The 24,715-nt window shown below is 42.1% G+C and overlaps 1 protein-coding gene across 1 annotated transcript in view; it reads right to left on the reverse strand.

The window, feature by feature from the left end:
* Window positions 1-10,039: 10,039 nt before the first annotated feature.
* The window catches only part of LOC111160957 (p21 (RAC1) activated kinase 3), a 111,206-nt gene continuing 96,530 nt past the window's right edge, over window positions 10,040-24,715 (reverse strand). The window contains exons 16-17 of the mRNA XM_022524359.1: window positions 13,998-14,135; window positions 10,040-10,584 (exon numbers count right to left, since the gene is read on the reverse strand). Coding sequence (XP_022380067.1) covers window positions 10,495-10,584; window positions 13,998-14,135 — 228 coding nt within the window. The 3' untranslated portion in view covers window positions 10,040-10,494. The remainder of the gene's footprint in view (window positions 10,585-13,997; window positions 14,136-24,715) is intronic.

Genomic DNA, 24,715 nt, shown 5'->3' on the forward strand with positions numbered 1-24,715 from the left:
TTTCTTTTTTTTTTTTAGAAAAAGAGAGAGATAGTAGGGGGAGGGGTAGAGGGGGAAAGAGAGAGAGAGAGAGAGAGAGAGAATCTTAAGCAGGCTCCACGCCCAGTGCAGAGCTGGACTTGGGGCTCGACCTCATGACCTCATGACCCTGAGATCATGACTTGAAACAAAATCAAGAGACAGACGCTTAACAGACTGAGCCACCCAGGCACCCCGAAGAGTTTCTTTTTAATCAGCTTCATTGAAGTATAATTTAGACACAATAAAATTGCCTGATTTTATTTGCACAATTCAATTACGGGTCAACCATGTCTTAGATGGGTGCTATAATGTCTCCTGCTAAAATAAGTTTAAATAGCTGGGTTTTCCCCAAGAGTACTGTCCTAAGGTTTTAAGAATATTACACAAACTCCTTGGCAATATAAGAAGGGACTTGGTAATTATAAAAACAAAAGCAAAAACAAAAACTGGTTATTTCAGCCAAAGATGGATGAGGGCTTGAAATACAAATGTCAGGCATGGGCTTGCTTTGCACAGCACAAGACTTCAGCAATACAGAGAGCATGACTGGTTGCTATACCCAGATACAAGCCACTGGTGTTAGTGAGAAAAGAAGTCTTGCTTTTGGATATAGATGGGAGAAAAATTGGGATGCATAGTCACTGTGCACACTTCAACTAGAACCTGCTCAGTCCTATCCTCCACAGGACCAGGTCTCCCACAAAGGCTACGGTGTTATGGAAGAAACATTTCTCTGCATTTGAATGGCCAACGAAAATTCACACAGAGTAGTGGCTCTTATTGAAGGTTTTCTGGTTGGCCAGAATTTGTTTTGAAGGCTAATATTAAGAGCTACCATTTATTGAGCACCTGCTCTATGAGCAAATAAACATTTTGATAAGTTAACTTTTTTATTCTTCACCACTTTGTGATGTATTTTTGTCTTCTTTAAAAAAACATTTATTTATTTATCTGAGGTGGGGGGCAGGGTGCAGCTAGAATCCCAAGCAGATGCCCCACTGAGTGAGGCTCCAAAGCAGGGCTTAATCACACGACCCTGAGATCATGACCTGAGTCAAAATCAAGAGTCAGTCGTTGAACTGACTGAGCCACCCAAGTGCCCCTATTTTTGTCCTCTTTTCATAATTGAACTTAATGCTTAGAGAGAAGTGAAATGTAGTTCTAGCTCTGAAACCTAAACTCTTAATCTCCTATGAGCCTAAGGGGGATCCATCATTTAAGAGATTCCTGTGAATTGACAGCACGTGACTGATTTCTTGCTGAGGCAAGAGCAAAAGAGGTGGTGGGAGCCAGGATCGAACTTTTTGGGTACAGGGTTACGATTCTACTAGGAATGATGATTTTACTCTCATTATTTTATTTTTGGTGGGAAAACCTGCTGCCCAGAGACGACTTCTATGGGGGGAGGAAGTAGGAGGTCTGAAGCTTTAGGAAGCTGATATAATATGTAGCTAGATTGAAATGGGAACTATTAAAAGCACAACTTAGTACCCCAAGTCATTTTGCAGCAAACTTGAATGGAACCAGCACCAACGCAATGTTAGGGAGTGATGACGGGAGCTGCATGAAGGGGCGCTGAGTGATGTTGAGGAATAGGGGCAGTGCTGGTGAGCCCAAAATGACTGCCCTGTCTATGGACAGGGAGACAAATGGGGTAAACCTATCAGAGAGGGCCGCCATGTATACTCCAGCCAATAGGTAATTAAGGGAAAGTCCCTGGACCTGTGTCCATATGTTGGCAGAGAGAAATAAATACCCTTTTGGGTAGGGCTCATACTTTTACTCGATAGACACTTAGAGGCTAAAAAGCCGAACCTGTACTTGGTCTGGATCCTACAGCTGCCCCAGCTGTAACCAAGTACCATGAGGTTGACAAGGTACCAACCAGGAACCATGGTTGACGAGGAGCAACAGGATTGGAAGTTACTCATTACAAGGTGGTGGTGGGGGCAGGGCAGAAGGCTCCTTCAATTGTGATGCCCAAATGGTGAAGGAAAAGTTGGTGGTAAACCTGAGGATCTGAGAAAGTGAGGAAAACTGAAATGGGTCCATGCCATCTCAACAAATCATTAAGCCTATGACCATGTGCCGAGCCTTGCCTTTACCATCAGAGGAATAGTGATTCCTGAAAGGTCTAGTACAACCGACATTGTGCCTCACATAGTGTAGATATTAGTGCAGATGACATCAAAGCTAGGGTTTCTTTAATAACTTATAAAAAGCTATCGTTGAGATACCATTTAATGGAAGGCCTAAGGTAGGTGTTAATAACCCTCAAACTTATACAGATAATGAGTTAGGAAAGATCACAGGAATGTACCATGGAGCTAAAAAAAAAGTGTTTCATTGACCCTGGAATCGATGCCTTTGCTACTCCTATGAACACTAATAAAAGGGGAATGTTCTAGATTACAGAACCAGAGGCTAACTCTGGTACCCATCCACATGCCTATGTCATTGGTAAACACATGAGTCTAAGTGGAATCCACGTAACTCTGCCACGGGAGAGGCATCATCCACAGAATTGAAAAATTCATAAACATAGCTTCTTGCATGAACCTCTTGAGACTGTCTTCTAATTTGGGAGACCAAACCTTTTACTGTTCAGGATTTGGCAATATGGGTCTGCACACTATGCTGTATTTATATTGTTTTGATGTTTGATGGGTTAGTGTTGGTAAGACTGATGGTCACACACAGGATCCAGATAGTATTTATCCAAGAGGGTTAGAAGACTCCAAATTACAAACGAACAAGATTGGACAAGATCATCTTTTCCAGTCAGGTCCTATGAAAGAAATATCCTGAAAGCAGATTATGACATATGCACTTCTGCTTTAGGTAAAAAAATTACCAAACACAACACACCCAATATCAGAAAAGAATCATTGCTGAAGGTGGTAATGGACCAATAAAACTGGGGATAAAAATCTTCCTGAAGGGGAACAGTTCAGTAATCCCTGCTCTCTACTTGAATGCTAGGGGAGTAACTGTATCATTTTAAGTGATTAAAAAGTTTTTTGAATTATGTCATACAACCACTTAAATATGAATGGGATTTTAACTGACATTGCTAATGTCTGCTCAAAAATTTGTGCCCTGTTGCAGGGTTTCAGGACACAATGTCAACTGCCTTTTTCTGTACTATAGCATGGTAAGAACATGGCACCCCCTCCTGTATTTTAAAGTACAGCAATTCAGTTTTGTCTGCTGTAAAGTTGAAAGTCGTTTCTTGTCAAGAATTTTATTCTCACGTGACACCATAGGCTGATGAGCCAACTGACACCTTATGGGGAAGAACTCATAAGCAATGACAGTTGAGTTCCCTGCATCCCCAGTGAGGCCTCAGAAGTGCCTGGAAGAGAGAGTGGGCAGTCTTACTACCCAAATTGGAATTAAGTTGGGGAGCAACTTCTTGATACCAAGCGATTGATAGCTGGTGGTGGAAGTGGGTTAGGGTACAATATCCCTCCCACATCCTACCTCCTTGCCATGACCTCTGAAATGTGATGATGGAGGTATCATGTAGTCCATTGCTTTTCTTATTGGAAATTTTATCAAGATCATCGAAGAGCCACATGCAGTTGTAAGAACTAACATAGAGAGATCCTGTGCACATTTTATCCATCTCTCCCCGCTAATGGTAGCAGAGTCTGTTACTTTTAACTTTGTGGAAATGTATATCCTTTGGAAGTAAGACGAGACTCCTCTAGTTAAAACATTCACTCCAAGGTGAGCCACTTGGGAGAACACAGGAACTTACAAGTGCGATTCCAAGTAAAAACCATGTTCTGAGCTATTCCATGGGACACCCGATGGAACCCCCCCTGAGTTACTTAGTGGCAGAATCCACAGGATGTTTCCTGCATGGCTTATGAAGGCTGGGCATTTCCCATGAGCTTGGTAAAGCGGCCAGTGCCAAGGGTGTGGGCAGGATGGTGACAGAACAGAGAAGCACCAGTTTGTTGATGTTTGTCATTTTTATTTGCAATACTTTAGGTCCAAGTTTCAAACTGCAATATTTTTACACTCAAGACACAGTCATGCACAATCCATATTTCAATTTTCTATTGCTTCAACCACAATTTAAAATAACGATATTGGAAACAAAAGTCCTTAAAAAAAGTGAGAAGCTGAGGTCAGAAGAATGGGACCACACCATCAGCAGGTCTACAAAAGAAATAACTTACCGAAAAAAATCAAACAAACAAAAAGACCATAAATACCTTTAATCCAAAGTTACAGAAGAATTTCACTACACATGGGTTTACAGGGAACACATTTGAACAAAAGTAATACACAACCAAATGAGATACAACTCTGATAAAAAATGAAAATATAGATCCTCCTCAACTTGTTTTGTCTGGATATCATGAGTATAATCCCAGTAGACATCAGCTCCCTGTGATCAGACTCCTCCCAGCTGATGCCCCGAGATTTAAAACTCAACCCACACTAATGGTTATAGGATTCTGTGAAAGGTCTTATCATCACTAATGAATATAGTATATGCGGGTCCATAAAGCACACCACACACAAGTACACACACTGAACTTGAATTTCGCACTCAGGGCTAGTTGGCACTCTGCTAGCAGGCATGGCATTGGGACTAACTGACTTCCAGTGTACCCTCTCTCCAGCAGTGTAGTCCTACAACTGGCCGATCACCATGGGAATTGTCATCAGAAACGCTATCTTTGGTTCCCAACAAGTGGATTCGTCAACACTTCTCAATGCTAATAACATGCACTTCTATTTTCATTTCTTTCTCGGCAATCTGCAAGTGCTTATGTCCACTCTCAATAATCCCAGCCGTTTAAATGCATGGATTCTGCCATCTTGTGCCATTTACAAAGTAAAGTCTACAAAGCCCAGCATCGCTTCATAGGAAAGGAGAGGCCCAAACATAGTTTCGTTCTAGCAAGTGTGACAGTGTATTTCTGTTCTAGTAGCAAATACTGGCCACAGCTTAATGAAAACCAGACTACACACAGAGCATATGGAAAATAGAAACTGGGAACACACCACAGAAAAAGGACGTTAAAACAACAACAAAACAAAACAACTGTGAGGATTGGGAAGGCTGCCACAAGTTTTATCAACATTCCCTAGTGTTATGTTCATTTACTTGAGGGCTATTCCCCCCCCATCATCTTACATATTTCTATTATTTAGCGGCAACACAAGAAACCCAGGCTCAAGCATGCGATATTTGCCATCCATCACTATAGCAGGCTGGATTTTCAAGGCAAGCTTCGGTACCAGAAAGGGATAGAACTTTTGGAAATACCTCAAATGTCATCTGGCCCAACACCCTTATTTTACAGATGAAGGAATAGCTGTGAAAAGTGAGCAACAGACCCTATATTAGAATCCAGGTCTCCTTGTTCCTAGTCTCATACTCCTTCCACTTTGTCTGCCAGCTTCTTTATAATTGTTGATTTCCTCTTAGGTACTAAACTGCGTGAACACTGCTGGTTGCAGTCACCTGATGGCGGCTTCCAAGGAAACTCTGAGAGCACTAACCAGTTTCTATTAGTTTGTTCTGCAAGTCTGACTGTATTACATGGCAGGAAATGCTATTTGTAATGTAGGCTTGCACATGGAAGTATGCACATGGAGATGCTAGCTACATTCCCGCATTTGCAGATTCAGTGAGATATTGTTAAATATCAAGCAGACATCCCAATGTATGAGGAGTTGGGTAATATTCATTTGGTCAGTAAAGGGTCAGAAAAGGAGTGAGACAATTAAAACTAAGCAACAGAAAAGATTATATTGGAACCAAATCTCTTATGAAAAATTCTTTCTTAGGAAAAATATTTCCATTTCTTCCAAGGTACCATGTCTTTCCTTCCCAAGCCACATGCAAATATATGTTCAGAATTGCGTGTTAAGTTCACTTGAAATCCCAGGCCTATTAGATCGTCCATTTACAAATGCTGAGTTTCAGTCCTCTTGCTCTTACTCAGAGACTGGGAGAAGCTTGCATCACTGGCCATGCCTGTGTATACCTGAATATCAACTGCAAGTAGCTCAGAAAAGGACCATGAAGATTTGACTGGGGAAGGCAGGGATCAGAACTCCCGGAAGTATTTTTATGTTGAGGATGGTCAATGAAAAGTGGGTTCTCCAGGTATAAAGTCAGCTCTTGGGGAAACTGAGTAACATCTGAGACCACTATCTCATTATAAAACTCATCACCTACAATTACTTTGATGAGTTAGAGAAAAATTCCTCTCTTGGGATAGATGGTCTCCCTCTTGCTCTTTAAAAACGACAGTAGTCACTGCTCACAACCTATAAATCAGGTGACATGAAAAGCACATGGAGGCCATCTCCGGCCAAAGCTAACAGGAACTGAAGCCCAACAGACAAAGGTGGCTCTAAATATTTGTCTTCATGTTTTCACAGTCAGCTTTTAATTGCAAGTCATAACTTCTATTGAAATCAAAGGGACTTGCCCACTAGTCACTAATAGGAGAACCCTACCTGAATGATACAAGACAAGGACATTGTGGGAGCTAGGGGATTCATCCTTCTCTGCTTCTAAAATTCAACCTGAAAATCTGCTAACATGAGCCAGAGAGGGGATGACCGAACCAGATGTTTTCAAGGGGGTGAATAAAATGTCATCCCACCCAATCTACAGTAACCCAAACAGAAACCTCCTTGCCACGCCCAAGTGAAAGGCGGCCACTTTTAAAGCAGAAGGATGTGTCGGGAATTCGAAAAGCAACATCTCCCTAGGTTCCACTTAGAGATAAGAGTCCCCTAAGAAAGCATGTGCCATACCTGAGCGTGTGCCAACCTCAGCACCCAGGCAAATATGAGGGCTATGGAATTAATTGTAACTAGCAAATATCTGTGCCCTGCATGCTCTGGGCTCTGGCCAGAAGACATCTGCTTCTGGCGTCTTCTCTATGTCTCTATAGCCCTCTTTCTGCCGTTTATTTATTATAAAGCAATATGATAACAACACTAAAGAAAATTTTAAAAGGAAAAAAATGTTTTTGCATAATTCCACCACCCTAACACAACTGATTTCAACAACCTGTGTTCCCAGTCTTTGTCTGTTATGCGCACTTAGTTTGACAAAGTTGTAATCCCTGTTTATGTTATTTAAAAGTGATCTGATAGATACTGAGAACTGACAGCCTCATTAGAAATAACCCACTGAGCAAAGGAATATAGTTATTTACACGATCTTTAAGCTGAGAAATAACCTTTATAGACAAACATCTCAAACTATCAAAAACAGTATACAGAAGACAGGAAGCAATTTCATATTTCTTTTTCTTTTAGCAATGGAATGTGCTTCATAGGGGAGGGATAGATGTGGAGGATCAGGTGGTTAAACTCAACATTGGGGGTGCAATCCACAAGCCTGAAGAAATCTGAGTAACACAATTAAAGAATAAATACTTGAGTTAAATCTTCTCACATGACTTGGCCAACCAGTAGCCAAAACGGAACATGGACACACAAATATTTACAATGACACATAGACGAGATCAGCAAGAACGAAGTCATTACCCAGCATGGTGACTGATTTGAGGGGATTGTGTCATCCAAAAAATCCTCGTGGGATTATGACAACGCACCGGATCCTTGCTACAACATGAATGTTCTTTTCTTTCTTAAATAAATAATCTCTACTGTGCTTCTCACCCTTCCCTGACTTTCCCACTGCCCTATCCCTATCTCAGGACATTTTGGAATCAACATTCCACAAAGTGCCCTCATTATCTCTGGGCACCCTAGCAACTTTAAAGATCTGGAGAGACTCATCTGTGTCAAGATGAGCTTAAAAAAAAATCCAGAGAAAGGGAATAAACGATTAACCACCTGGAGTCCAAGTTGTTCAAGTGTACCCAATATGAATCCTTCACCACCATTTTGGCAGGAGAAACAGCTTCTCACTAATACTTATTAGAAATATACAAAACTCTCCAACATGGGGGAGGGGCTTTAGAAGCTGTTCTCATTTAAAAATTACATAGATACAAATTTGTAAGGGTAAATCCTACTGCACTATATTACCATAGAATCTTGGTACAATGGGGGTATGATGAAGAAGTCTCTGGCTCCTCATTGTTAATATGCAAAACTGAAGGCATCGAAGAGCAACCATTTTTCTGGAACACTGCTCCAGGTCTCTCCCCACCAAAAAGGCCTTTTTGACATAAGGGTCACTAATCAAAAACTAGGTTCTCCTGACTAGCTTTGTGGTGATCTCCACTGGCAAGGTGGAGTTAGTGTACTGAATTCTATTCACACCCCAGGTATTATTTCATCGAATTCCCTGGCACTATGAATGAAACATTAAAAAAATATTCAACTTTAAATGAAATAAAAACTAAGGCCTCTCTCTCTCTCTCTCTCTCTCTCTCTCATTAGAACAGTGTGGCATTAAAAATTTCAGGCCCAACTACCTTTTTGCAAAATAGAACACAGCATGCTTCAAATGAATGTTGCCATTTAATTTTCTTTTTCCCATCTGTTTTCTTTCACTGTGGATGTTTTCTGAAGGGGGGGGGGTCAAGTTCCTCTCAACTTTTATCATCAAAAAAAAAAAAAAGGAAAATAGGAAATCCACCAGTGGTGCCATTTCCTAAACATAAACACGTGTACTGTATGGTTAGCAGAAACTCTTTAAAGAAACTGCTTGCATTTTAAGGAATGGATGGATGGTTAGATGGACAGATGTACCTTAGCAGAGAAGAAGAGAGGCCCAGGCCATTGATCTCTTTCTCTCTCTTGCTGAATGTAGATATGTTCTTATTCAGATTCTCATATGTTACAAATCAAGAAGCCTTCTATCGCATTAACTGTCAGCTTCTCCAAGGCTTAGAGAGGGACTTTGCATTTAAAATGCAAAAGTGACAATACATTTAAAGAGAAACATATCCTTTTCTATGCAGCCACCCTCCAGATATTTTTCTGCTCTCAGAAGATTCAGGAAGTGCCAACCATTAGATTTTTAATAAGTAGATACATGGTTGGACTGCTACTTCTTGAGATCTATGAGTACAAACCCTAATTATTTTTTTACTGGAGAATTTCCTGATCTGTCTGAACATGTTTTTGAAATTCAAAAGCTCAAAGGATGATGGCTGACCATGCTATATCCTGAAACAGAAATCAGTGAGACAGAGGGAAAATGGGATCAAGTACTTGGAGCCAAATGTTGACTGGGATGTAGTTTTCACAGACCTCTCATTCCTGACAGGGCCGAATACTTAAAATATCTCTGTTCTCCAGGTCTTTTAAGACATTTTAAAAATGTTATAACATGTCACATGATTCTGATCATAAGCAAATGTTGGCTAATGGGTCTATGTCTTCCTAATGTGCCTATTTGATAATACCTATGTCCCACAAGCACAAGAGAGGATTAAATTAGGTCTCTTGATTTTTGTTTCCTTCTGTCCAACAAAGATCTCAGTATTGCACACTCCTCTTGCATTCATTTTAGCTCCCAGAGAAAGTCCCAGCTTTAAGAATGGTTTCTCCTATCAGGGTTTCCCAGGTTGAGGAACTGGACTCACCCAATAGGAGGGCCATAAGTTTCAGTGTGTCCTTTGTCAGGCATCACGAAGATGAACAAGCTGGTTTATAGAAATGATACGTCAACTATCTCTTAAGCATCATCGTGAAAATGTGACAGGATCTCACCATTTGAGCATTATTTGGGTGGACAGTTTTTAAAAGCCCTTCCTGAACATACATATTCCTCTCTGCTTTTGGAAAAATGCCTGAAAAGAAACCTTTTCCAATACAAATGCAGAAAAACAGGTACACAAACCAAGCCATCACTATAGAAGAAGAATAAAAAATTGCGACTCTATTAGGGGCATGGACTTCCACATGTTCACACAGTACTTGCTCTGGGGTATTTTTTGTTTGTTTGTTTCATTTTGTTTTTGTTTTTTGTGGTTTTTGTTTTGTTTTGTTTTGTTTTTGCTTTTTGTTTTTTGCTTTCTTTTTAAAAAAAAAAGTTTTGACATCTTTTTTTCCTGAACATCTAATGACAATGCGAGTGAAAAACATCACATTAGGTAAGGAGTTTTGAAGGAGGTTCGAATGCAAGAGGGACTACTCTCTAACTTAAAAACGAACACAACACTATGAAGAGGGAGTGTGCATCTTTGAGAAACCCTTTTTTTCTTCAAAGTGAATGCACAAAATGAAGGGATTCACTACTGGCTCTTTCGCTTCACGGTAGAAGGGACCACTTGACGGCCACTTCGACATTGCTGCCCTGGTCGGGCTGCAATTCAGGCTTACAAATAAATTACATAATCTGAGGGAGTAGGAAAAAGGCTTATAAGAAGTTTCTATTCATTTGAAAGTTAAAGATCCCCGCCCCCCCCACCCCAGTTGACTGTCTTTTCTTCCATCTTTTCCTGCAGCAGAGTTTCAGTTCAGTCTTACTCAGGAGGGAGATGGTGTGGGGTAAGGCTCGCAGTCCTAGCGGCTGCTGTTCTTAATTGCTTCTTTTGCAGCGATAATCAGAGGAGTCAGGCTGGAGAGAGGCTTGGCTAATTTTAAAAATGGATGCTACAAAAGGAAAAAAAAAAGAAGAAGAGGAATTACTGGGATCCTTTCCTCCAACAAGTATATTACCTTACATTCTCAAGCAGCCCTTTTTTCACTCAGATAAATGTACCTTGAGCATCTGATTAAACATGATTTTATTTAAAAAAGTGCCAGCTTTTGACCTTCAGATGTTCTTGTCATTCAGGGTCATGAAATCCTATGGCAGCTGATTGGCAGAGCCAGAAACTCAGAGTAGGGGGTCTTGTGAAAATTCCACTATGTTTGCAACCGTCTCATTTGCTGATTGTCTCAAACCGAGTCATTTAACTAGGGCAGCTCTCATGCTTGAAAAAGTGTCTTTGGGGGCCCTTGACCCTGAAGCCAATGGCTTCTCAAATGCTAAAACCCAGAGCTGTGCTTCCACCATTTCTCTTTTGGCCCCTCTGTAGTATGTAATACAAATGAATACCCCTTCCTTTTTTGAAAAGTTTTCCTCGTTGGGAACCTGTGACATTCTACAGCTTGGTTCTCTTTCCTATGCACACTCACTGACTCCTTTCTTTCTAGCTTCTTCCCTGCTTTCCCTTCCTTCTCCCACCTCCCAGAGCTCAGTGCTCATCCTGATCTTTTTCTAACTTAATTCCTCTGAGAGCTCACTTTCATTCAAGGTTTTGACCTCTCATCAGCTTTACGGGGATGACTCCCAAATCAATATGGTGTGACCTGATCCCTTTCCTGAAGTCTGGTCCTAGTTCTCCATTTGCCTGCTGGGTATCTCCTTCCCAAATGTCCTTCTGTCCTCTTGAAGTCAACATTTAAAAAGGTATGTTAAAACGGCTCCCAAACAGGGTACTCGTGTGATGTAAGCTACAGAGGCTTTGGAACCTACATTTAAATCTCTCTTCTGCTTATGACAATGGTTAGATGAGGTAAGTAAGTGACAGTTCCTTATAAGCTACACAGAGGCTAAGAAATATTAGCCATGGTATTATCCTCCATCATTTTTGCTTTTACTGCATGCTGCCATTGGTTTGATATTCTGAAGTCACTTTTGTCTTCTTCTCCCTTAGGTTCTACATGTAATCACCTATCGAGTACCTTCTTCTCAATGCTTTCTACCGTTATCTCTTGCCTTCCCTAGGTCAGCCCAAATCAATTGAACCCTCGACTATAACCATAAGTCCTTCTTGATCTTTCTGCTGCCATTTTGTCCTGCTGCTAATTCTTATTGTATTCCACCAGATTCACCCTCCTAAACAAAGCTGTTGCCAGGTTGTCCCTCAGATATGTTCAGGGTTTCCCCACTGGCTACAGCCCCTCCGATTCTGTAGCCTGGTGTTCAAGACCCTCCAAGGCCCTATCTCTTACAGCCTCCCGACTGTACCTCTTTGCTTCGGCTGTCCACTTTATTTTCTGTTACCTTCAACCTTGTCTCAACCTATGCCTTAGGTCACACTATAATCCTTCCATCTGAAATCCCTTCCCTTGTTTACTTCAACCAGTTAAAGCTGCTCTGTCCTTCAAGACTAAGCAGAACTCTTCCCCATTGGTAGACACTTTCTGATCACCATCACCTATAGAAGTATTTCACTAATCAACCACGGTCTTTATTGTAGGAATAGCCCCTGGGTTTGAATGAGTCTTTAAAAAACCTTGTGTTGTTTTTTTCATATACCCAAGGACATTGTGAACTTCCGGAGAGCAGGAATCATGCCTCTAGGGTTTGTATTGTCCATTGCAGTGAGCCTTGCTCATTGAAGTTGCTCAAAAAACGTCAGTTGATGGACAGAGACTTGACTTAGGCCATACAGAAAGGCACATGAACACTCTAAGACCTGTGTCTTTTCTCAGCCCTTCTAGGGAGGGCAGAGGAATGTCATGCATTCCTCTGTTTTCTAGCCCCTGAAATGGGCAGTGATAGGCTGGAGTCAGAGAACAGTGTTCTATGGACTTTGGGCAATACACAGGTTATTGTTAACATGTAAATGGAAAGAGGTGACAAACAAACTATTCAATGTAGACTCAAAATATAGTTTTGCCCGTTACTTAGCTGACTGTTTCAGATCAAAGTGCTGTTGGGAAAGGAACCAACTCAATGATCTACATAACTGTGTAACTGCATTGAGAGAACCCGTCTCATCACTTCTCCTTGGAACGTGTACCAGGGTGTGTCTCTGGTGGTGGGGGCGGTGAAGAGGTGGGAGTGAGGCACTCTAAAGTTCAGGTTTTTTCATCTGAGATTTGAAGCTGGCTTAAAGAGAGGATCAATGAAGGGCCATTGCAGATTTGAAATTCAAGCCCCTGGAACAGCCTGTGAAATGCTCACAGCAGAAAAGTAAAGGTGTAGCCCCTTTGATTCCTGGAACTCAGTTTATCTCAGGTGTGATTTGGGTTGGGATGGGTTATTTTTGACCTGGGGGTTGGCTCTCCATCTCTGGAGGGGTTTCAGAAGCAATAAGAATGATTTTCTTTCTCTTTTTTGCCTGGAACAGACTGAGTTTGGGGTTAACACCCTAGATAACCAAATGTTGCTCCTTGTGTTTAACTGGATTAAGTGTTCAAAGTCACAGAGAGAATATGCAGTCTTGGAGGGTCCAGGGCTTGACACATGTTCCGAAAAACGGTCCCCAGCGCTGGAGTTCTATGTGTCATCCTGGGCATGTGTTATTTTATCCATGTAAGTATATATTTTTTCTCTAAATCAGTTTGTGTGTTTGTGCGGGGGTGAGTTAGACAATCCGGGGCTCAAATTCCAGTTTTGCCACTCGATGGCTGTGTAAGCCTCAATTTCTACATCTGTAACACTGGATAATCCCACCTACCCTACAGAGTTTTTTTCAGAATTCGAGGAGATAATGTGTGTAAGGAATTTGACACACAATTGGTACTCATGATCATCAGCTAGACGAATCCCTGAGAGCCATGAAAAGGACAAATGGTTACAGAGGCACTCACCACTGGATGGTACTCACCCAGGCAAGCAGGTGCCTGCCATTTGGCATCACAAGCAAAGGGGCTTTGACCAGTAAAGCATTAGAGTAGCAAATGCCATGGAAATAATTGCATAGTTATGTAGAGAATTACCTCCGGCCAAGAACACCTGCACACAACATCCAGGGGCACAAGTAAAGTTTAGAACAAAACAGCAACACCAGAGGTTTCATAGTTTTCTTTTTTCCTCGCAAAATAAGACTCCAGGAAGAACAAAAAAGATTTATAGATTAAACCGCCAGCTTCTCAGAAGAAGGGCAACATGCCAATCAATCATGTCTTAGACGCATGCCCCTACTTATGTGCCTGTGGCCTAAAATCAAATGGGTACAGCCCAACTCAAACTAGACATCTCTTGGCACAGCTCTCTTACTGTCACACGCTGAGATGGAAAAGCTCAATATAATCACTCTGTCTTTGTAATTGTTCTATTTTATTTTCACCTGCAAAAGCTCCTTGGCAGATCCTCGCCTGTCCACATCCATCTCAAGACAACGATTTAAAAAGTCACGGAACACAGCTGACAGTCTCTCGGGATTCTGGAGCTCTGGGGTTCCATTAGTGGCTATCAGATATAATGCCTACAGGAAAAAAAAAAAGAGGAAAAAGAAAAAACAGAAAAATCAATTCAGCACACACAAATTAGGGTTGTGAGTTGGCACAGAAGGTACAAATCCAGTTTCTTCCAGTTTAGACTCTGGGTCTTAAAAGTTCCATTTTAGAGAATGACACTGGCATATATTTCAAAGTGTCTATATAACATTTAGAAATCATTCATCTTGGCAGTAACTGAGGTGACATTGAGGGGCCCCACCCTGAAAATGTTGGAAATAAAGTTATAAGGTTGTTCTTTTGAGAGTTAAGGCAGTACAAAGCCATTTATAATGAATGAGTGATTAACCACCTAGGAAATTAAGCCTAGGGATTGCCTGTGCATCTGTGACTCTGAAGATTTGGGGAACATGGGTACACCCAATCATGTTGACCTGCGTATAACCTCCAGAAGGCATGGTGACGAAAGTGATTGTAATTTACTAAGTGTTTACCTTGTTTGAAGAATGTTGGTGAGCCGACCAGGGATGAACAGAGTACATTACAGAATTAGAGAAGCACAAAGAACGAGAGGATGGTAGGGCCTGGATGAAAAGTAACCTGTGAGACCCAAGGACTCAAGTACTTTCATCCTGTGGCGGATGTATCCCTATAGATTAGAAGTAGATTTCTCATGATGTTCTACCTATACTAAGAGAAAACATGAGAAAAGTTTGATATTAGGAGTCTTGGAACCTGACAAGCATGCATCCTCTGTAAAAATAACCAGTTGATGATAGATCTCTGAGATTTTTGTTCTGTAGGGCCGGCCCCTGAGAGACTGATGGACTCACTGTGTGCTGATGGAATCCAGGGTCCTTGCCTTCAAGGGCGAGAGATGGACCCAGGTCCCTGATTAATTCACAAAGGTAAACCCATCTTTTGAAGGCTCATGATGGCCAAAATAAGGTAGAGACCCAAAGATGAGTAAGAGGATGCCCTGCTTTCAAAGAGCACACAATTGAGTGAGGGAGCGAGACATAAGTAGCTATAATACAGTGAGACAAGAGCTAATGGAAGGATAGAGTAAGTGTTTAATACAAGGAGGAAGCCATTTACCCTAGAGCTCAGAGGAAGCTTCACAGAGGAGGTTGGCATCTGAACAGGGTTTTGAAGAATAAGTAAGAGTTTTCCCTACAGGTATTGCCACCAGGGTTATGTCTGCCTAGATGACCAGTGCCTTAACTGTTATGAAGCCATGCTCCCTCCTGAATTTGCTTGGGTTTTGTAGCCAATTATTCTGCCCCCTACCCCAACCCTTTTCCCCTTTGCCCATAATGGCTCCTACTATTATTATTATAAGTATTTCTATCAAAGTCCTTTCCTGGACCAGTTTTCATCAGCTAATACAGACATGTCTCCTCCTGCCTACGGATTTCCACAGGTGTACTTTAGAAAAGGTTAGGAAGGACTGTTTTGTCCAGTGGCTGTCAACCTCTAGGATGCATCAGAATCATCTAGAAGGCTTGTTAAAACAGATTCCTAGGTCACCCATAGAATTTCTGAGTCTGTAAATCTGAAGAGGGGCCCAAAGGATTTGTATTCAAACAAATTCCCTGTTAATGTGGAAGATGCTGGTTCCAGGACCACACTTTGAGAACCAGTTTAATCCACCTAGGTAATTAAAGCAATGGACCAAACTAAAGGTCCTCAGACTTGCTTGCACATAGGAATCACCTGGGGAAATTTAAAAGATCCATGTTCCCGGTTCTCACCCTAAACCAATGAAGTGGAAACCTTTGAGGATGGAAGGCAGGAATTGGTGATTTTTAAGCTCTCCAGGAGATTCCAGTTCACAGCCAACATTGAGAACCACTAGCCCAGGACTTGGGGCCCACTTAACCCAGAATCTCTGCATTGTAAGCTCACCAGACACGAGAGCCCCAGAATCTCATAGAGGGAGATTCTCTAATGTGGTGATGGCTGAAAATTCCAATGTCGTAGGTTTCTATAGAGTACGATAAAACTTTCTGGTTTTTCCCCCAGCACATTAAAAAAAAACAACAAAAAAACCCAACACATGTAAATACAGCCCCCTCCAAACCAACACCTTCTTTCCCTCTACCCCTCCTTTCTGATTTTTCAATTCCTTTGCTGATGTACAGCAAATGTACAGGGTGGCTATTGGGACTTCCAAGCCAAGATATAAGTCAGTTGCACATCTAGTCTTGACTTTAAAAAACAAAAACAAAAACAAAACCAGAACAGTATGAAATAAGAATGCATTTATAAACTGCTTTTAGGAAATCATCGATTGGGCTGAAGTCAAGTGGTGCATGATCATAGCAGATATATTACATTAAGTTCAAACAGGGTGTTTCTGTTCTTGGACGATTAGCGTGCTAAGCACCTGTCCTCACAAACCATCTTTGTTTCCTTATTATTAAAAGAAAATCGCTTGTCGTACATATTACATTTGTTGCCTCCTGCTGAAACTGTCTTATTTCCACTGGCCACAATTCCACCAGGCTCACTGTCCTCTGCTTGCTTTTTTTTTCTGCTCTGTAGCTGTGCCCAGTCCTAAGCATGCACATGCACATGCACACGCACACCCACACCCACATCCCCCTCTTTTCTCCTTCTCCACGCTCCCTGGGTCAGCCTGCATGCTTACGTGCTTTCATTTCCCTACCTTCCTTTCAGCATTGCGGCTCAATACATTCTCCTCCACGTAATCTCATTCCTCATGAGTACGCATAGTCCTCCTCACCTTTCTTCAGCTCATGCCTCATTACCTCAGGAAATGCATGCCCCTCTTTCCATTCCATTTAGGAATTTACAAATGACCTTTGTCATAGTTGTGTAGCCTGAGTAGGGCTGGGGCTACACGGGAGCATGGGAGCACGGGAGCAGAAAGCTCTGTGATCTGAAGGGGAATCAGCATATGGAGCCAATGCCATGAACCTCTATAGTGCTTCACAGAGAACGCATGTCCTCTTCTGAATTTCTACCAAAAGAATGACTCTGGTGTTTGCTGGGCTTGATATTTTCCCAGGGGTTCTCTCTGGGTGGAAGGATTACTCGTGACTTTAGGTTCCAAACATATTTTTTTTAATATTTTACCTATTTATTTGACAGAGAGAGATCACAAGTAGGCAGAGAGGCAGGCAGAGAGAGGGGGAAGAAGCAGGCTCCCCACCGAGCAGAGAGCCCCATGCGGGGCTCGATCCCAGGACCCTGAGATCATGACCTGAGCCGAAGGCAAAGGCCTTAACCCACTGAGCCACCCAGGCGCCCCCCAAACATATTTTTTGATTTTCCAAATTTTCTACAACGGTCGTGATAGCTTTTATTATTAAAAAAAAAAAAGCCCTCCAAAACATTACTGAAAAAATAAATGTAAGAAGCTATGCCAGCCAAACTTGACACAGAACTCCTCATCTATGTTTTTTGTCTTCCTAGGATTAAACCTGCTTTTCATCAAGTTCTACCCCTTGAGGGAAACAAAAACCCAGACGATTTTTTTTCCAGCTATTGTTTTCATTTTAATTGCAACAGTATTATTTCCAACTAATTTCCATTGCAAAAAATCCACACTTTCAGTTATATTAGGGGCTAAACTGGCCTTTGTGGAATGGCCTGGGAACATACTCACCACGCATAATGCCGCTTCTATGGGAAAATGAACTCTGAGTTCCAAATGATTAACTGAAAAATGAAGTTTTGGAACATGGCCTGTGTGTAAGCTGGGTACTATCTTTGTAAAAAGAAAATTGCTACCCGCTGCCTTGTTAATGGGAGACAAACACAGTTGTGGCTACTACAACAGTCACAGCAGAAAGGCTTTTCCTAACAAAGTCAAGTCGTACAGAAGGGAAGATTGAGGGAAAAGAGATAGAGGCTTGAGGGATCACGTTTGGGTTTTATCTGAGTTAGGGAAAACACTCAAAGAAAATGAGCTGGCTGTTAGAAGAGCTCTTTGTTGGCTACCCCTCTCCAACTGGGATCCACACATGTGGTTTTCCAACTCGACTTCCCCAAAATTCCCCTTGAGGGCAGCTGAGAAGGAAAAGAGGCAGGACGGGGAGATACACTGTAAAGACACTGAGAGTCTGTGCCCACACATATCTGTTTCAATCTAGACAGTTTTCTTTTTTTCTCTATTTCTTTAGGCTTCCAAGCAAGGCTTCATTTGAACCTAGGGCTTGCTGCTGTTGTCTGAAAACCAGCAGTCCACAGGACATAGTAATGATCCTGGGGCGTGGTATGCGCGGTCCTCCATGATTGGGCCCCTTGCCACCTTTGTCGTCCTCAGTGTGTGCCCTTCTTTCCTCGTCCTCACCTAGGTACACACGTTGGCCAAAGCTCACATACCATGCAAGGCAATTTCACTGTCCTATTAAATCTGCCTACGACACTGGCCCCATTTCTCCGAAATGCCTGGTGAACTTCTCTTTGCCCTTTAAGCTCTAGTTCACATGGCATTTCCTCTTTAAAGCCTTCTCCATCTCTCCCAGACCCAGAGGGTGACCAACCTTGGTTTTCTGGGGACTGTTCTGGGCTTTAATAGTGAAGCCAAGCAAACCAGGAGCGTGGGTAACCCTGCAGATAGAGTTAGCCATTTGTTCCCTCCTTTCAGCCACCATAGCTGTTCAGACATCCATTTTCCCATTGTATTGTAAACACCTGTTGCTTGTTCTCAGGCCTGCCTTCCTGGACTATGAAAGAAGGAATTGTGTCATGGGCATCTCTGGATTTTATGGCTGCTGGCCCCAAACGGATGCCCAGTAAATGTTTTTGTTGCTGAACGAAACGAGAGCCAAAATATTTGAATCAATTTCACCAAGCTGGGAATGTCCCAGACTTGGCTACACAAAGTATTACAGCTCAGAGCCTAAAGGGAACTATTAAACATATAAGAAGACACACAGGAAAAAAAAACAAAAAAAAACAAAAAAAGAAGATACACAGAGAATGAGCAAAGGCACCTTTTCTGAGTCGCACAGGCCTGGCATGTGGTAACTTCTGATGACCCGCCCCTCAGTGTGGCAGAAGGAAAAGAGCTCCAGGAGCAGAGTATGGAAGGGGATGGCATTAAAGGGAGGGAAAACTGGAAAAAGATGGCCACAACATGGTAATCTGTGGGGCGGGTAAACCCAGAGAGAAAGGGGAGAGAATTATGGTCTCTGGAACTTGAAACATATAGTTCAGAACTGAAGTCTCCTCTGACTGATCTTGCACAGAGATAGTGCTCTTGATTAATCTTTTGCTACATCATTAAACAAGATCTGCTTGATTCGCTCAGTGAGGCAATGCAGGCCCTGTGACCTACTGACCTTTTTTAATAATGTGACAAAGTCCACCTTGGGGCCAAAAATGGTGACTTTCTTCATGGTGATATCTACGTTATCTGTAAGTTTCTGACGTTCTGGAATTTTTTTTTAAAGATATTTATTTATCTATTTATTTGAGAAAGAGAAAGAGCATGTGCACATGAACAGGAGGGGCAGAGGGAGACGGAGAGGGAAAATCTCCAGCAGACTCCCCGTTGAGCATGGAGCCTGACACAGGGCTTGAACTCACAATCCTGAGATCATGACCTGAGCCCTAAACCAAGAGTCAGGCGCTCAACCAACTGAGCCACCCAGGCATCCCTGATGTTCTAGAATTCTTAATAACTCTAAATCTCTTGGCAATCACACACAAACATCGCAATTTTCACTGACCCCAATGTGCAACTAAAATTTACCTAAGTCTTCAGAGAAAACTACCCTACCCAGTTGAAGGAATAATTCAATTGACTTTGTTGGCAATCTCCTCAGTTAAAAAAGATCAATGCTGTCATCTTAGAAGTTACCACATTTCTCCAAAGAGGCCCCCAAACAATCCATATGTACCCAATAAATTTTCATTAAGGCAGTTTTGCAATAGGACTAACCATTTAATTAAAAAGCTTCAGTTTGTGACTTAAGTTCATTATAAAACTTCATAAAGTTTGGATTAAGATGCTAGAAAACAAACCAGAGGACTTAACATGGCAATGTGTTAGTAACCATGAGAGTCTCCGGCACTGATCTAAAGACTCAATTTACAAAGACGATAGGGTGTGGTACAAACATTTCTTTCGAAGTTCAACATTTGGGACCCAAAACACATTTTCCCATGGAAATTATGTTATGCGTGGTGAACAGGCTCCCAGACTAGCTGACAAAAATCTAACAAAACAATCTAACTGAACTATAAGACCAAGAGGGCTTTTCATCTGTGTCTCAGTATCTCTATAAATACTATGTCCATCTAAAGTATTAAAAGGTAACATTTATTCAGTGATTCCTATCAGGTGACTTAATCCACACAACAATCCCCTGAGGTAGACTTGATTATGACTCCTAATAGACAGATGAAGGGACTGAGGGCTGTGGGATTATTATAACTTGTCCCGTATCGCACAACTACCAATGAGGGAGCCAATATTTGAATCCAGGGAATGTGAGTTCAGAGTCTGTGCTCTTTGGCCACTACAAATACCACCTCACACTGTTCCTAGTCTCTGAGGAAGGAATTCTCCTAGCAGAGGCAGACAAGGGCTCTTCAAGAAATGAGGCATGGTCAGCAACTTCACCTCTACCTCTACAGAGGAAATGGACCCTCTTGAGGTCAATCATTCTCCACTTGTTTGGAAATGGGGAGAAAGGGCAGGTCCCCAGTTAGAAGGTTTCACACTATATTCCCTGGAGTCTCTAACCATGTTGAGAGTTTATAAGCAGCTCGTACTCTTGTTGTTGCCTATAACCTCCTGTTATCCTGGTTCCTTTCTCATTTTAGAATTTCCAACTACCTTTGAGTGTTTTACGAGAGTGATTTAGCAATGAGTGACTTGACAACTTATGGCTTAGTTTACTCATGACCTGGGATTTCAGAGGTCAAAGGCCAGAGCATACTGCTGCCTCTGATGTGTTTATGGATTTCATGAAAGTCCCTGATACTTCTTTCTCTTTCTTTTCTTCCATTTCCTTCTCTCCTTCCTTCCTTCCTTGCTTTCTCTCTTCCTTCCTTCCTCCCTCACTCCCTCCTTCCTTCCTTATGTTTTCTCCTTTCTAAGAAGAAAGTGAATGGGACCAAATGTGCAAAAAGAAGTGACTATTTTATAACTAACATTTTCTTCCATGGGTTGACTTATTTATCCCAACAGTCCAGTGTGATAACTGAATAAGCATTATGGCATAATTTGTTACCTACTTGTCTTGCATAGTAGTTCTCATCTGTCACCAAAATACAGTGGTGGTGGTGATGGTGGTGGGGCTTGTTGTTGTTTAATCCTTAAAAAGTCCTTTAAAATGAACCTATTACAGACCTTTTCCCTTACAGGTTGATTGCAAAAAGTAATTGGGTAACACTGACTGATTAGGTGTCGGCCTTGCTTTAGAGCTCTCCCTTCAAGCATCAAGGACCGACTATGGCCAGAAAATAAAGACCAGATGACTCTGACAATGGGTGTGCTCATTCTAATCTCTCAGGGTTAATAATGCTTGTCAAGAAACACGGAGCAAGCAATTTGTGCTCAGGATGAAACCCTGGGCAGCCTGAGTAGCAACCCGAGGTTGAGAAACAGAGGGGATCTGGAAATGGGGATGGGGGTAAGTATAGACACAGACAAGAAGTGAAGCAAAATGGAGCTGGACATGGAGAAGAAAAGCTGCAAGAAGCAGAAGGAGGAGACGAACACAGGGCAAGGAGAGGGGCCAAATGACAATGGGCAGAGAAGGTGGCTGGTGGGACACTGGGGAAGGGAAATGAAGACAAAGCCTAAAGAATTGGGGAGGCCCAGGGCACCTGATCCTCACTCTGCTGCTATTGCCCCACTTCTCTGGTCTTTCCAGATAAAATTTCTCAAAGCATTGTTTACAGTTTTGCTGTACCAACTTTCCCACCTCCTATTTTCTCTTCAACCCACATTGAATTTCTGGTTCTAAGGTACCACTGAACACTATAAATTTGCTCACACTTCATTTCAGAACATGAGAGCTGGTAGGGATCAACTCCCCATTTCTTTGGGGCTTTTCCAAATGACCGTATTAGGATCAAAATGGCCCAACTGTGGCATGATCTGTGAGCCAAACATTAGATTGCTCACATAAACTGGTTTCAACTGCTACTTCATATGCAGTTCACCAGCTGAACAGCCCTTCACCCAATAGCATGGGATTGATTCTTCCCCTGTCACACCCCAGAGTATAGTGTAGATCATGGATCCCTGTAGCATTTCTATCACCATGGTGCTTTTTCCAGGGTTCTCACCCAAGGGTCCTGTCAGAGTGGGGCAGCCCGGTTTCCTCTACAGTAGATTTCATTCCCATCCTGATCAAGTGTCTTCGCTTAGTAGGAAAAGGGGGCTCTTCCTTCTTTATGGGACACAGATTTATTCAGGAGGTGATGAAACATCTCTGAGCTCTTTCCTGGAGATCACTTCCCTGAAAGCACTCCTAAAGACAATACCCACTCAAACCACAGCTCTTCTGGCAGTCAAGGAAGGCTGGAGCTTATCTACAGCCTAAGAACGCAGAGTTAAGATTCCCATGAATTTCTCCTTTCATTTAAGTCATGCTTATGTGGAAGCCTGATATGGAAAACAAATGAAAGAGGACCTGTGTTGGTGGAATCAAGAGCCACATGACCTCCCCCTTGGGCCCTTTAAACCCAAGGAGCTTCACAGAATTCTAGGGCCTTGTGAAGTCCACTGGTGACCAATAATCTCATCAACTTCCACTTGTTTGAAGTGCTGAGGAGATGGAGGTCCAGCAGGAAGTAACCCATACAAGATCATGGAGCTCCTGACTGGCAGACCAGGAATAGGATTCACTCTTCAAGTCACATAAGGTGTACAGCTGGTAGAGAGAACAGAAAGATCTTTGTCTCATCCTGTCACATTTATCGGCCACTCCTGGATGAAAAGTGATGCTGAATTTTGTCATCTAAGCACTGAGGCAATTCCTTATGGAAGGAGAAGGAGAAGGGGATGGAGAAGGAGAAGGGGAGGAAGATCAAGAAGAAGAAGAGGGGTTGGAAGAAAAGGGAGGAATGGAGGAAGGAGTAAGAAGCACCAAAAAGATCAGGCTGGTTGGGATGATGTTAGCACTTTGCTTCTCCCAGCTACAGAGGTAAGACTGGCTTTGTCAAGTTAAACTTTCTCTGCTGAGAGGTTTGGGTAAGACACCTCAGAGTATCCTTTTACCAGAATGCAAAGGGTCTTCTAAAATGATGCTGCAGCCAGGTTAGAAAAGGTCAGAAATGCTCTTTAGTTATGAAGAAAACTCAGATTTTTCTGGGGGAAGTAATTTTCCTTTGGCAAAAACACAGATTTAAAAGGCCGTAGAATCAAGCATGTCAATGTGCATTTCACTAGGCAGATGCCAAACATCATACTCCATGATTTGTCTATTTAGAAGGGACTTTGATTTCAAGGGACCTAACTAATTTGTTCAAGGTCTGGTACCTATTAGGGCAAAAGGCATATGCATCCTTGGCTTATTCCCCAGTCATGCTTTGAGGATACTGAGGAATGATAAGATGATATTAGGATAAGGGCGTATCAGTCTTGGCCAACAGTAGGCCCCGGTCACCCCATTTTTTAATCTTTGTCTCCCTCCCCTTTGCCTGGCCAGAGTCTCAGGTTTTAGCTTGCTGTGGAATCAATTTCTTCTTTGGCTGTCTTCTAGGTTGTAACTCACCAGTTTGAGCTGTCTGCTTCTGAATTACAATCTAAATGAGACTTGCAGCTTTCCTATGGCTAGGTCCCATTTTCCTATGTTAAATTCCTGACAACCAATGATTCTTAAGAGCTGTCTATCCTTTGACAGGCAATATTTTTTTTTATGATTAAAAAGAAACCCTGTTACTGTTCTATAATTATTTTAGTTGCAGTTGTCCCAACTGCCCCCTCCTCTCAGGCATAGGTTTGCCCTCAAAGTAGGAGGAGTGTCAACAAACCATCAATAAACCTTGCTGTTCCATAGTGGTTTACGGAAAAAGAAGGGAAGGCTCCCAGCTCTTCCTGAAATACATTCAAAACAATATTGACTGAGTGTTAGCAAAGTATGCTTGCTTCTCTGGCGCTCAGGAAGTTTATGTCTGACTTTAATTCCAAATGAGCACGCGCCATCAAACCCAGACATTCCAATCCACAACACAGGTTCCAGTGGTTGGAGGAGCTAGAAGCACTTTGGCCCTTAGTTGCTGTTTTTTAGTTGCTAGAGATTCCCTTTTGCTTAATTCCCTTCTCTAGACATATAAACTAACCAGAATTTCCTTAGCTCTATAGTAAAAGAAATAACGAACATTTGTGTAGTGCTTTAAGTGTGCGGAAAGTAAGACTAAGAAGCCTCGCAGTGAAGACAACAGGGCTGATTTTAGATTGCCTTCTCTCTGGCCACACAGGTAATTCACTCCTGATCATGAGTAGTCAGACTGATAGCTTTATTATCACCAATATGTGCTATGTACTCAGCAGCTAGCACATTTTTTTAAAAGATTTTATTTATTTATTTGAGAGAGAATGAGTGAGAGAGAGCATGAGAGAGGAGAAGGTCAGAGGGAGAAGCAGACTCCCCAAGGAGCTGGGAGCCCGATGCGG

The sequence above is a fragment of the Enhydra lutris genome, unplaced genomic scaffold (assembly GCF_002288905.1).
Source record: "Enhydra lutris kenyoni isolate GAN:26980312 unplaced genomic scaffold, ASM228890v2 scaffoldscaffold80, whole genome shotgun sequence".
NCBI lineage: Eukaryota > Metazoa > Chordata > Mammalia > Carnivora > Mustelidae > Enhydra > Enhydra lutris.